Source organism: Galleria mellonella, unplaced genomic scaffold, assembly GCF_026898425.1.
Source record: "Galleria mellonella isolate WM207_F2 unplaced genomic scaffold, CSIRO_AGI_GalMel_v1 utg184, whole genome shotgun sequence".
NCBI lineage: Eukaryota > Metazoa > Arthropoda > Insecta > Lepidoptera > Pyralidae > Galleria > Galleria mellonella.
This window is the reverse complement of record NW_026442025.1, coordinates 6824741-6840398: the sequence shown is the minus strand read 5'-3', so window position 1 is coordinate 6840398 and position 15658 is coordinate 6824741. Positions and strand designations below refer to the sequence as shown.

The 15658-nt window shown below is 32.0% G+C and overlaps 1 protein-coding gene across 3 annotated transcripts in view; it reads right to left on the bottom strand.

Moving 5' to 3' along the window:
- Window positions 1-15658, bottom strand: part of LOC113512018 (transcription factor SOX-5) — a 388866-nt gene that overhangs the window by 16858 nt on the left and 356350 nt on the right. For all 3 annotated transcript variants that reach the window (XM_031909143.2, XM_026895768.3, XM_052893688.1), the window contains one exon: window positions 772-942. In XM_031909143.2, coding sequence (XP_031765003.2) covers window positions 772-942 — 171 coding nt within the window. The remainder of the gene's footprint in view (window positions 1-771; window positions 943-15658) is intronic.

Genomic DNA, 15658 nt, shown 5'->3' with positions numbered 1-15658 from the left:
TAAGCGTGTCATACAAATTAATACAAAGTTAAGGAAATGCAAGGTATATCGGACAAATTGGTTTGGCAAGAAGACAATCATTTTGTATGGATGGACATGTTAAAGCTATTTTAACCCCAACGCTGTGTATAAATAATTGGCAGTGTTTAGTTCAACACGAATATACGTAATCTGTCATTAATATTGGCGTCATAATAAATATATAATAACAGATTAAATATAAATATAAAACTTCCAATAAACCCATTTTATTCTTGATATGTTTTGTTACATTGTGTCATATTTAAAATTGTGTTCTAATGAAAAGGACGACACGTCGAAAGTCGATATTTTTGACATTAAATATCTTTATTCCGTCTAAAATATTTGTTGATAATGCCACTGATAAAGTGAACCACTATTTAATTAATGTGACTGAGAGAGTTCCATAATTGTATAGTTGTGAAGATGGAAGGTATAATAATGCTATGAAGAGAAGAGCTGAGAATAAGAAATATATACAAGCAATGAAATGTCAACAGAGAGGAATTGATGGAGATAGAAACAAAATGAGCATCTTTAATAGTACACGAATAAAGAAAAGTTAAGAATAGGTAAAATCCTAAGTTATTTGCTATCGGAATACTCAACTTATAATTGTTATTCAATATTTTCAATGCCAGACAATCTCATTAAAGCGTGTTTGATAATAAAGTTAAATAGAAAATCATTAAAATGTGTGGATGTTTAGTGTATATAAAATTTTGGAGTATTCAATCGTCTATATCTTACGTTAGGAGGGGCCGGCGGTGGTTGTGGTCGCATTTGCTCCAGAAGAGGCAAGAGTGCGAGAGGAGGTCCAGGGTATAAACCATGTTGGCCGCGCCGCACCAGCTCTTGTCTACGCAGATGTTCTTGTTGAAGCCTCTGGAGTTCTAGTTCAGCGCTTACATTGCCCAGGTTCTGGAAAGAATAGCTACTATGAGATTCAATATTTACAAACCTTATAACATAAAACTAAAAACTCGTATACGTACATAGTATTAAAATTATGTAATAGTAAAAAATATACTAGTTTTTGATTTGGCGGTGACTGAACCCAAAGGATATCATCCAGTGATTCAGATCAAGAAATAGATAGAAGGGATATTGAAGGTTTCAACAATCTTGACTGGTGTTTTATGTATGTAATGCAATATACTTACTAAGTAAAACAGTATTGCATTAATATAACAGCTACGGTAGTTACACCGGTGTCTTGATTTAAATGCCTTTAATGCAATTACTAAACTTATACCTGACGACTAATCTAAGTCTAATAATATTTACTATATCGTAAGAACTGTGAGCATTTCCAAATTTATTTTTATTGACCAGATTTAGAAGATGAAACTATTTATTCTATTTTATTTTTTAATAATGACGTGTAAGTAAATATGGAATTCAAGGAATGGTATCTAATTGTAGAAACTTTCTTTCATTTAATGCCATACTTTTCTTAATAACATAACAGAGCAAGTCTTTCGAAATGTACAAAGAAACAACTTCCACATACCAACTATAATAAATAGTGGTAAAGAGTCGAGAATTCCGAAACAAAAGAACACCGAGGTAACGACCGGCTCCTAAATTGCAGTGCTTTCGGCAATCGCTGTTAACGAGACATCATTCCACGGGAAATTTGTGCTTCACAATATATTGCACATTAAAGCCCATTCACGACAAAGAAAACAATAAAATACATGCACAAATCAAGGGTAGTGACGGTCGCTAAATCTCCTCTCCCATAACGCAAATTCCCCAAAAAAAGATCCTCCGATTAATTGCCCGGGAGTCATGACGAATGCCACTATATACATTTTATCAGCTCTTCATTAAGATCTTATTGAATTGTTAATGGTTGTACCGAGTAAGATGTTATAAGGTGATGAAATCGAAACAACTCGATGAGACGGGTTTCCGGACGGTGAGTATCGTTTTGATGCAAATATGAAAACATGCTTTTAAAACTTCTTTACTGCGGCTGACAGTGAAACATTTAAGTGAATCACGAGCGGTGGAGATGAAAACGAAAAGCGCTAATGGAAGACAAAAGCGAATACATAAATAAGAGTGACATAATCACCGAATAAAAAAACGAGGTTGCCGTAGTACCCCATGTGAGCGGCAAGCCACCGTTAAAACGACCAAGTTTTTCCATCGGACTGACAAATTGCCGTCATAACCGAACGGATTAAACTTTTTATTAAAAACAACAAACTGAGCATAATGTATGGGCGTAATCGGCAAGGGACAGATGTTCCCGAATAACGTACGCGATTTATCTAATGTAAAAAGACTTTTATTTAATAGCTCTGTGGAGATGTCCTAGCAATTGGCGCTTATATTTTACAGCCGACCGTCGTTTTGGCATTTCGACCGTATTTTGATAGCATTATTAATGTTAAAGATGATATAAAAATGTGATTTTTGATTGAGGTGACCAGCTGCTATGGAACAATTTATTGTTGTCTTGTCGCAGGTGGGTCGTGCTATTGCAACATGGGATTGGGCTGTTAAGGACAGGGATGATGGAGTGAAAATGATTAAACTTGTGACAAGCAAGCCTTGCCAACAGAAACAGTTGGACGCGATTTGGCGACGTCACATTGTTACGTGTACAAGTTGATATCCGATCAATAATTATGGTGCATAATATAAATAGCGAAATCCATCAAGATTAATGTCACTTTGTTCTTGGTGTCAAGACTGTATAGAAATATGTGTCACAATATATTGAAAATTAACAAAAATAAATCAGGGTAAGTAGCATTAAAAAAGTTTATGTAAATCCCTATCCAGTTCTTGTCAATGTTATAGAACACGATAATTCTGGAGATTAAAATGAAGTCATAGGGTCGGTTTAAAGTATAGATCAAAAACAATATACTGAATAATTTATTATAGACAAAGAGATCACGAATGACGACCGGACATACCGTGGCATAATTTATAAAGCCGGCGCTGATATCAAAATAGTATGAACCGAAGTGGCATCGCTCGATTATGACCTTTCCTCGGTGGGATTAAGATCTACGTAAATTAAAAAAAGATTACTAGAAAATACGGCGTTTAACTGCGTAATGAAACAGACGTCACATTGACGTAAGAGATGCAAAATCTTAGGTGAAATCATAATACGAGTATTTACTGTCACAAGACGACATGTCCTCATTTTCAAGACAGATTAATCCTAGTCATAGAATTAGTTTTAGTAATTTTCGATTTATGTAACAAATAATTGGACACATAGATCTAGAATACAGTTAATTGGATATAAGACGTCCTAAATACATCGAAAAGAAAGTAATCTGTACAAAACACTCTAGGTTTTAATATAAATAAGAACTCTTTTTTCATACGTTTAAATAAATACTAGCTTTTTGTCCACTACTTCGTTTGTGGGTATTTCAGAAGTAAGAAAACCAATGAAACATACCCCATCCAGACGGGATAACAAAATGAAACAAAAAGATTTTAAGTTAGATTTTTGGAAACAACTGTGAAAACCGCATTCATTCAACAATATGTTCCACGTACAGACATCCTCTAGTTACAATTTTATCATATTAGTAAAATAAAGAATGATATAATGGAATAAAAGGAAATATTTTCGAGTTAAGCTCGTCTTTGTACCTTTGCTTACGTCTGTCATACTTTCTTGTATTATTAGTGTGCACAATAAAGTATTAAATAAATAAACAAATAAAATTAACACAGTTGTATTCCTGAAGGTCTAAAAACTGGTGTATATTTTAATTTGATATGCCATTTAGTAATGGTCGCGTACTAAACAGCAGGAAAAAAGTTAGTTGATAATATAAATAAAAGCGTGATATTATAAGAGCAGCTCTCTGTGATTGACCACGTTTTTTTATATATTAACATGTGATATTATAATAACGGTTAACACGTAAGACACGGTAATGTCCAATATTCTGGACGTTAATGTTAGATATTGCGATACGATTTGTGACTTCGCTGCAATAAAATGCGTTATTCGTTATTTATAACGTTTACTTACACGTGATATTGCTTATAAAAATACTTCAGTATTTTATATATTTAAATAGACATTTAGACTTTTATGGCTAAATTATAACGCCTGTGACTTTGAGGTAATCGAATTATAACGTACGATTAATAATTTACAGCTTTTTTTACTTCATTAAGAACATAGCTGTTTAGTACTATCATTAATATATTTAATATTATGTTTTACAAATTAAAATATTTATGCAGGCTTTAAAACAAATATAAGTAACTATAAGTATATTCTAAAATCTAAACTAATATTATAAATAGGAAAGTTTGAAATTTTTATTGCTTTATTTGTAATGGATAAACTCAAAAAAAATCTTAATTGATTTCAAATTCTTTCACCTATAGAAAGTAACATTATTAGCGAATGACATGGGTTATATTTTATTTAAAAAAAAAAAAAACACGCGAAACTGTAGATTTTTAATTAATAATATCTTAAACATGATTTTATTATTCTAATTTACTGTGATAAAGAATCGGGGTTCAGTTCTTAATGTTACATGAAAACAATTCGGTGATAAAATTAAATAAATAATCACCAGACATTTATTGTCACAGCGCTACCTAGTTAAAATATAAGCAGAGCTTGCACTGTGGGTAGGTACTACATAACTGATATTATATTGAATTAATGTTTTTTTATTGTTTATTAATATATATGATGCAAAGAAAACGTCCAGACCAAATATATGTACATTCTTAAGAATACAAAAGTGCGGGCATCGAACATGCGACTATCGGAAAGTAAGTTGTATGTTCATCCGCTACACTACTACAGTCGTCCAGGTATGGGAGACCTCAATTAAACACATATTTTCTACAATTATTATTTTAGCATTATTAACACCTTCATACATATTGTATTATAAATAAATCCCCATGTTTTGTACTTTCACGACTGTCGTACACACGAAGTGTCGATACGAAATTATACGAAAATGTAACATATTATGTCGTAATAAAGTTCATTCGTGTGTTTATATAATTTTGTTGCTAGCAGTACCGATACAAAAGTGTTGATAATTTGAATAATGCAGTATAAAAAGGGATTACAATCGGTCTGAGCCGACGAGGGCTTCCACAAAGGGCATTACCGACGTTGCAGCGATGACATATCAAAATGAATCGCTAATGTACAGCCCTGGACAAGGTAGGCGAGGAGAGGTCATTTATTATATTTTTTTTTTCTTATTTAAATATATATTATTCAATATCGTAACAGAGTATACATAGGGTTGCAAGTTTAGTAATAGCTACTATAAATTGTTACTAATGTTTGAGCACAAGATATTTGTATAAAACTATCCACCCGCAGTTTTACACGGGTTCACATTGATTTTGTTCAACTATTCTGGTTGTAAGTATACGGAGAAAAAGAATTCTTTTTCATATAAATTTGCTACCTCCTTTTCACTCCCTATGCAGTAAAGTAGTATGTGAAAAAGAAATATGTATACTTTAATATATAATAATAATTGTGCAAAGTTTGAAGCAATTCGGACAAGTAAATAAGTTTCACACAAAAATTACCTCTCCTCCACCTACTAAAATTTTTTTGCAAGAAAAAGTAGCCTATAACAATCTCAGTTTCACATCTATCTCTATACCAAAGTGAATAATAATATTTTTTTGATTCAGTGGTTTAGATGTAAAAGTGTAACAAACAATATTTATTATAAAATTAATATTAATTAGGATATCAAAATCTAAATAAAATATACGGAGAAAAATGTAACATACCGATAGTTTGTAACGACGAGACTTGAAACTACACTTGTCAGTTATCTGAGTCGAATTATTTTTATTTATAACACAGAGTGTCAAACGAGCAAATGACAAAATGTTGTAAAATTTACTATCATTGTCGTCTCCATATCATTCTATGGCCATGTTTAAATGCGTTTTAATATCGACAACAGATTGTACAATAATGCTTTGAATTAATTATTACACTGCTGAGTTGCAATAACATGTTTTTATAGGGACCGGTCGACAGATTGATCGGGAGATTAGTGAAATATTGACGATCTAGAACAAACTAAAACCATATGCATCTTTTTGTCAATTTTGTTGAGTAATACAGACTAATAATACTCATTGCATTTGAAGATATTCATTCGAATATCAATTAAATCTTTTAAACTTTTATCTCCACTGTTAAACTTCTTCCGTATTTTATCTAAAGAATCAAAGAACTGTATGAACTTTCTTTAATATATTGGAACATTTATTATATTGGAAATAGCTACTGTAACATCTATACAAGTAAAATAATTATTTATACATATTTCACAACATGTATAAAACTGAATATAAGTGTTCAATACGTAGTTTCTTAAATTATAAATGCGATAGTTTGTAAAGATGGATGGATGTTTGTTACTCTTTCATACAAAAACTACTTAAAGGATTTGAATGAAATTTGGTACACGGGTAGGCTATATCTTAACTTAGCACACAGGATACTTTGTGTATTTAATGATTCACGTAAGCAAAACCACGGATTATAGATAGTGTGCATGTATTTGACTAAAACGAGCTATGTGTTACTCAACATTGATTAAAAGTCAAAATAATTCTAATCAAATAATAAAAATCTACATGGACTTCCGAAAAATAACGCCTACTTTAAAATATGAATACTGAGTACTTTTGTTTGAGATTAAAGAACTTGATGTGATTAGCATCAGTTGAAAATACTAATACGAATGTATTAGGATGGCTCCCTCTAGTGTCCAGACTTTCTTGGGCGCCTCAGTTATAAACGAAGTCTTCTAACGTGGATTAATACTAGACGACGGCTTTACGCGCCCTTCGAAGCCCAAAACGAATGCCAGTAATTTTTAACCGACTTCAAAAAGAGGAGAGTTCTCAATTCGTTTGCTAGGTAACAAACATAAAAATGTTTGTTACCTCTTCACTCCATCAGTTATAAACCGATTTGGATTTTTTTATATATGATAAAGATTGATCCTATAGAAATTTTATCAAACTCGGTTCAGTAGTTTAGCTTTTCAATCATCAAAAATTAAAATAACTAGTTTTGTCACAACTGAAGTTGGTTTTTTTTAACACATTCTTAATTTATTATAGGTATGGTCTAAACAAATATTTTTTGTTTTGTTGGTGTTTCAACCGAACTTAAATCTGTTTTTATATACAGAAACACATATTTCACTTAGTCTTTAAACTTAGTGACATCTTTTACGACTAAGCATTATTCACCAATTAGCATAGTCCGCTGCGAAATCAGAGATCTAGAAAAATGGTAAATTAGATGATGTTATCAAAATAACATGAATAGAAGAATTAATATAAACTTAAAGGTCTTAAAGCTTATAGAGTCATCATCGTCATCATGATGTCAGCCGTTAACTGTCCACTGCTGAAGGCCTTTCCCATAATGGGGGGTTTGCCATTAGTTGCCACGTTTAGTAAGCAGATTGGAAACCGCAGTTTAGGTTTTGGTGATGTTTAAGGGGGGGCGCTGCTGCCTATCCCTCGACCATTAATCTCCCTTATTCGCTCTTTACAACACCCTCGGGACAGGAAGAGTGCTCCATTCTATGCCGGGACCACACGACAACGGCTTATAGGGTTATTTGAAATAAATTGAGAACACCCGTTAATTTTCTACCTATTTGACACTTATTATAGAAAAAAAAACAATTTCGTATCTAATTCTGTCTATGGTAAATATTTCTAAATCGAAAACGTATTGCGCAAAAAAAAAAAACAGTGTTTTTCTTGTCCACGCACACATAGACATGACGATGATGCCCAATTAAACTGTCAAAACGGTCGACCGAGATGTCGCTATACAAGTCGCCGGCACCCAGCATTCCCCGCGGGGTGTCGTCTGCTTATCGAGCTTTTGCAATGAATTGCAATGTTGTTCCTGTGTCGAGATACAATCACACATCAATGCGGTGATTTTGCATTTTACGTGTAATTTGTTTTGGGTTGGTATTTGTTAAATATAGAATATTATGTATTAATGAATTGAGGAGACAGCGAAAGAAGTCTGTTTTAATTGGAGCATTTGGTGTTCCATTGTTTCTGCCTACTCCAATGAGAGACAGATGTGACGGTAATATTATATGTATGTATGTATGTATATAGAATGTTAAAAGTAGGTAGATTTTGCTCTACTGTTTTTTACAGTAGGTACTTTTAATTGGAGCAAAACACATCTCGAGATGTTTCGTAAAGACTATAAATCTAAAATGTTTGGTTTTCGAACGCGGAATCATATTTTTCTGTAAAAGTAATCAAAAATATCACGTATCTAACTTCTAACCTGACGAATTTACATAAAAACTTTCGTTCCCCTTAGTGGCTTAATTTTCAAAATTCCTTTGTTGTTGTTCACCTATATAAAGAACTTATTTGCAAAATTTCAAGATTCAAGATTCAGCAGTTTCGGCTGTGGGTTAATATATGGGTAAATGAGTCAATCAGCATCCTCTATTATAATATATGTATAGATTATTTTTTATCCAACTGCCTAAAACAGTCATGATGTGTTTTAGGTATATTATATAGCCGGATCTCGGGTGTAAGGTAATGATGTATTTTTATATTAGATTTATCTTAATTATGGTAATATTTTAGGCTATATGATAATAGTATAATATAAATACCTTATAGAGGGCTACCATAATCTGTCAAATTCATGGGAATTTTAATAGCCGATGTTTTTCTTTGATATCGTCACGTCAACTTTATACAAATTATATTCGATACAAACACGGTATTTTTTTGATAAACCAAATTATCTGATTGTGTTATAAACTGGAAATTTGAGACACCTATCTTAACTGTAATATATCTATTTTATTTCAGGGTTATTGCCATATATGTTATTTTATTTTTTTATAATTTCTTCTTTTTTTGGTTTTATCAGATTATCACAACCATTTTGCCATAGTCTACTCTTATCAGTTTATTGTTATATTAATGTCACACCCATACTTATATTTATTTCTGTTACATATGACAGCCCTCAGTGGTATTCGCTTTATGAGTTGTTTAATGTATTTACTAATAAAAAAAGTCTACATTTTGAAACATACATTAAAAAGAATAAACGAATATATCGTTAATAAGATTGTGTTCCAGAAAAAACAACAGACTTCAGAAATGGTAAAACCAAATTCAAATTATCTTTATTCAAATATATTTGTTTACAAGCACTTTTAAATTGTAAATTTGTTATGAATTTAAAAATTATAATATTTTACCATTTTATTTTCATTAAAAATAATTGTAATTATAAAAATATTTCATAGGAAAAAATCCAGTTAAGAAATAAAATATTGATCTATAGGTATCTGATAAAATTTCTATGGGGTTAATCTGAAAATATACCTACACTCCACTCAGAAAAAAATACTACTCCTCCTTTTTTGAAGTCGGTTAAAAACGCAATTAGCAGAGGCCACTTTCTGTATGTAGTTGAAAAACGCAATGAATAACGCGAGATCGGCACATGATTCGGCACGTGTCAAACCGTACTCTTGATAGTTATAACCCCGGTGTCCGCGCCTCCATTGCTCTAATTCGCGCAAAACCGCAGGGGTGCCAACTGTGATAGTAAAGTCGTACGCGATATTGTTGTAGATTGTTTCGTATTCATGCTGGGACGTCTTATTAGATTTTTTAAGAAATATTTTATTCATGTAAACTTAATTTTAAATAAGTTTTGAATAATGGTTTAAAAATAATAACAGGACTATATATATGTATAACAGGAGTATATATAGAACTATGTATATTTCCTAATGTTCCTCTCCACTATACTGGCTTTATCTCCAATACTTTTAACTATTCAGTTTATCAAGCACTGGAATTCTTTACTCTTTGACATTAGATCTGCTTCAAGCAAATTGGCATTCAAGCATAAACTACTTTCTTTTTATTTAGAATCCCTAAAATCATAATGTTTTACACATTTTACTTTGTCTGATGCTGGTATTTCATTTAAATTTAAGTAGTATTTCGTCCAACATTATTAATTATTATATAATATATATGGTATAATGTAAATAATGTGTATTATTTTTAATTACTATTTTATTTTAATATTGTTTTTGTTTTTCTATTTATTTGTTGTTATTCTTGTTATTCATGTCTACAGTTGATGGGTAGCTAACACCATATGATGTTAAGTCCGCCATTTCATTATCTAGGTATACTAAAGTTTAATATAGTCTTTAGCATCAGCATATTGGTTAGGTATCTATTTATTTAATTAAAATTAATACATTAAAGACAGGTTCGAAGACTATTTTAATATAGATAATAAGAAATTTAAACATAGATAATAGAGAAATAATAATAGAAGGAATGCTTTGTAGACAAATATAAGAGATGTCCTCAACAATATTATCGCTTCCTTGCATGAAATTTCAAAGGAAAACGTTCAATAAATCAAAAATTAAGCCCCGCGCCGCCACATCAGAGGGCGCTGTTTCTTCAAACTAGTTTTTTATGTGGAAACTAATAACAAAGCAGTTTTAGACATCCGGACGGCGACAACGGCAATAAAGGACTTAATTCGAAACACGTTTGGTAAAGACTTGTATGAGATAAATTGGGTACGAACGTGGAAATTGTTTCTGTTACAGTACAGTTGAGAGTAATTGCCGTTCATCACTTGAGTTAATATTAACATTTATGTAGCAAGCATAATAGATAGGTAAGTTCTTTTGCCGACTGCTGAAAACAGGAGGGTTATGTTTTTACGTACAAAAAATGCTCGTCTTTAATCCAATTTTTGTCAAACAAAATAACTGATTTTACATCATCATTATTTCAGTCTTTAACTATCCACTGCTGAACATAAGCCTCCACCTTGGAGGGTTTTGCCAGTAGTTGCCACGCTTGGCAGGCGGATTGGCAACCGCAGTCAGGGCTTAAGAAATGTTTTAAGAGGGACGCTGCTGCCCATCCCTCGCCCTCCCTTAATTGATTCTTACGACATACATGAGAAAGGAAGAGGTGGCCTATTCTATGCAGGGATCGCACGGCGAAACCCCAAAAGCAACTTAGGTACGTACTAGAGTTCGTTAATTGAAATCATAACAAGGCTGTATGATGTACGCCATTGTAAATATTTATATCAACATAAAAACTACATAACGAATCAAAAACCCACAAATAAAATAAAATATAGACAAAAGAGCCCAAACCTAAAGGGACGAATGTTCAAACAGCAAAACCTCACCCCACACTCTACTCCCCCCTCCTTCTCGCCTATCTTGCCTCTTACCTCTTCTTACCTATTCCCGGATGCTCGTCCCACTCAAGTTCTCTTTTATTCCGGACCCACTTTTGTGTTTATTTTTGTTTTCCGTTAGCCGGCGGAAATAATTGTGTTGGAATATATTGGACATGCCTGTAGTTTATTTTATCATTTTAATTACAACATTTTAGCCATAAATAAATGAAAAATGTTAATAAATCAAAGCAAATGGTCTTATATATGGATTACAACAAATGTAATTCTACAAAATTATTATTAACATAGAGGACTACTATTATCGATGTGAGGGTGGCGCCCTCTGGTATTAAGGTAAAATGAATGCTTCTTGTTACATAAAGGCCTCTTTGACTCTGACGTAAATCATCAGACGATGGTTTAGCATGCCCTTCTAAGTATGAATAACAATCATTTTTACTTATCCTAAACATTAATTAGGAAAATTATAATTTGTGTACTTAAAATTACCAGATAAACATTGAATAACTGAGCTGCCACTTTTAAAATACAAAGATTTCAAAATATAGAGTAACATTATATTCTTCTTAAATGTAGAAGTGTTACAGCTACATAATATATTGATATTTATTTAAATATGAAACTCAAAAAAATTTGAATTTTACAGACGACTATTTTGTGACTGTCAAATTCATTAATTACTATTTCTTGTCCATATAATTCTTTCAGTCCTCAAAATGGCCTTTTGTGGGTGCAGATAGGGTTTGTGGAGAGCGGTCCTTATTCTTTTCCATGTTCAAATCTACAAGTTACTTATTCATCTTTAACGAACTTTGAATAAGTATTTTTTTTTTTCCGAAAAAAAAAGTTAATTGTGAATACTATATATATTATCGCTATGTATATAGCGATAAATGAGATATTTCACAGATTATATTGTAAATATTTGAATTACGAACGCGGATTCGCGTGTTTTTGTTAGAAGCAGTACTTTACACTTTAAAGAGAAACGGTAGCTTCAATTATAATTAAATTACAATTAGATCAATATGGAAACCCTATCTATTGCAAAGACTTATGAGTCTCTTCAGAATTAACGACGTTGCGGAAAAAAATCGTTCAGACAAATTGAAAACCTCTTTCAATCAAAGTAATCAATAAATATAAACATCATTATGGATTATTGTGCACTATTTACCTTGTTATTCAAATATATCCGTAATATTATTGTGTCGTTTTTATTTTTCAATTTAACCGTATAATATAATTTCTCCCACATACTGAGTAATAAATGAACATTGTGACAACTCAATTCACGCACACATGGATAAAAAAGTTGACCTGTTTTTGGCGAAGCATTTGCATGGACATTTAATAATCTAAGATTAACACAGAATACTTTTCATACTAATTCATGTGAGCAAAACACCTACTTCTTAGTGGTGTAGCGATTTAATACACTGCCTCACTTTCCGATGGTCACAGGTTCGATTCCCACACAATCCAAACATTTTCATTTTTCATTCATGATTATGTCTGTGTGTCTTTCGGTAAATTTTTGTTATGATACATAGATCATGAAAACAAATTTTAAAAAATATAATGTATATTTATCAGAATTTATGTCAAGTAATAGAATAGGCCACCCCTTCCTTTCCCGTGGGTGTCGTAAGAGGCGAGAGATGGGCAGCAGCGTCCCTCTTAAAACATCTCTAAAAGCCTAACTGCGGATGCCAGCCCGCCTGCCAAGCGTGGCAACCATTGGCAAAACACTTATGGGGAAGGCTTATGTCCAGCAGTGGACAGTTAACGGCTGGAATAATAATAATAAAATGTTAAGTAATCATTGACCAGTTTTGTTTAGGGCTAGACTAGTCTGAGTGAAAAATGTGTGTGAAAATTTTTTAATATAATGCACATATAAGACCATATCTTACAAGATAAACTCATGGAATATAGTCATATAATAGTTATAGACAGCATGGGGTTTTTCAAAAAGGGGTAAAAAGGTTCAGATTTGGCAACGCGCACATATTACATACTCGTATATTGCGTCACTTTTCTGGTATCATTCTTAGCGACGTATGATACGTCCATCATGACGTCAGGTTATAAAATGAGCTCCGAGTCGAGGTTTTTTCCAAGAGACTACAGCATGGGGTTCTTCAAAAAAGGGATATAGAAATTTCTTCGGAGTCGGCATCGCGCGCATAATGCTCCTGGTATTGCAGGCGTTCATAGGCTACGGTAACCGCTTACCATCAGGTGGGGCAATATGCATGTTTGTTACATGAGTGGTATAAAAAAAATCCTATAGAGCAAACTTTAAACAATGTAACCCTAAGTGCTATAGGTACATACCTCCTTACGTATACGCGTGTAACCATATTAAGTAGTTATATCTTATTATTCTCTCCCAGACCTTACATAAGTACAAAAATAAATCTCTTGGAGCTTTGTCGACTTCAATAGACTTGATACCAGTCAAGTGCGAAACCTCAGCAAAGAGAAAAGATTAATAAAGCTTAGCGCACACGCGCACAACACCTGTCTTTTGTCGCTAATGGACGCCGAGCCTAATCTTGTAGAAATAGGGGAAAATAAGAATGTATTCGTAGTTTCTTAGAAAACATAATGGCGATTGTGGTTGATAAATTTGGAATAGTTATATTTTCGTTTTATTTTTTTCTCATTACAGTCATTGGGATTACCCAATTCTTTTCAAGTTATATTTATGATAAATAAAAAGATTAAGTATCCTACAAGGTATACGAGTATGTTATAAAAAACATTTTTTTTTTCACTAAAGTTGGGTTTGAACGTACCATAGAGAGACTAATATTAATAAAATAATATTATTGAATAAAATTAAAATTTGTAGTTTTGATTTAGAGACAAATATATATTTCTGTATATACAAATGTATTCATAAAATGTAGGTAATATACCTAAATTTTGTAACATACTGAAATATGAAAATAAGTATTCTATCAAATAAAACTTGCTGAATTATCCAAGAATGAATATTCGCTACATCATCCCAAAGGAAATGTTAAGAATCCAAAAAATTAAAAGTTTATCCAGTTTCGGATTGAGCTAGATATAATTGGAGGAGACTCGAGCTAACCGCGTGGATGGGGGTAACAAGCGGATTATCCGGGTAAAAAGGCGGGCTGCGATCCGGGTAACAAGAAGGCAAGATGCAATAACGAGCATGCAGTCGAGCAAGCCTCAAGATGGCGTTTGTAGCGTGTCGAAATTAGATATCATTGCAAACTTGCAGAGTAATTCATAGACAACTATTTTATGTGTATGTTATTTTATGTATATATTTTATGTATGTTTCTATCTAACAGACAGTTATAAATATTATACGAATGTTTAATTGGGAAATTATTAATATTTACTGAGTTTAGAGCGTTATCAATTTATCTGACTTTTTTATGGCCATGCTAAAGCGATTCTGATAAATCTTTTTGCATGTAAAGACACTGGTAAACTAAACTATCGGTGATAGTTGTTACTATTACTACACTATAATTCCGTTATTGTAGTGAGGTTGTTACTACATCTAGTGGAGGGTTAACCTACACTGCGTTTGCCTGTACAGAGTCGCCACTCGAAAAACTTTCTTCGGCATCTGTTGTTGGTTCTTCGAGTTATGTAACCATTCCAATGTCACTTCAGCTTGCCTATCCTTGTGTTTTTATTATTCTCATATTAATTTTTGCCAACTGAAACTATCAGTTAACAAACTGTTTTTTGAGAAGTAGAATCTATCTACTTATAACTAACACGATTTAAAATTGGTATATAGGTATTCAATCTACGTATTATTAGTAATCTAGTTGTTATATGCGGAGTAAAATTTATTTATTGTTGGAAAAAAAAAAAAATATATATATATATATATACCATCATTTTAGGCATATTATATATTATAACATATATATTAATGTTACTTCATAAAGTAAAACTACTATTACTACACGTGTAAGAGTAGCACACTCCGATATCAAGAGTAGTGTAATAGTTAAACCACTAGGTCCATATATTAACTATATATACATATATTTAATGAGAAATAAATAAATCTTTGACCTGAATATATCATTGTCTACTAAACAAACTTGGATTGAAATAACAAACAAAAATTTCGTAGAAATATTAAAATTGCGAATGTTAATTTAAAAAAATCTTTCATCTTCACGACTGATAAACAGCAGTGGATAAATATAATCATTATTTTAAGTGTATAACGTGTTTGTTTAGAGTCGTAATAAAATGAAGTTCCCAGTAAATACTACAAACTAAATATTTCACTATGGGCTGGTTGTTTAGCGTACAAAGTAAATAAAATATACATTAATGTAA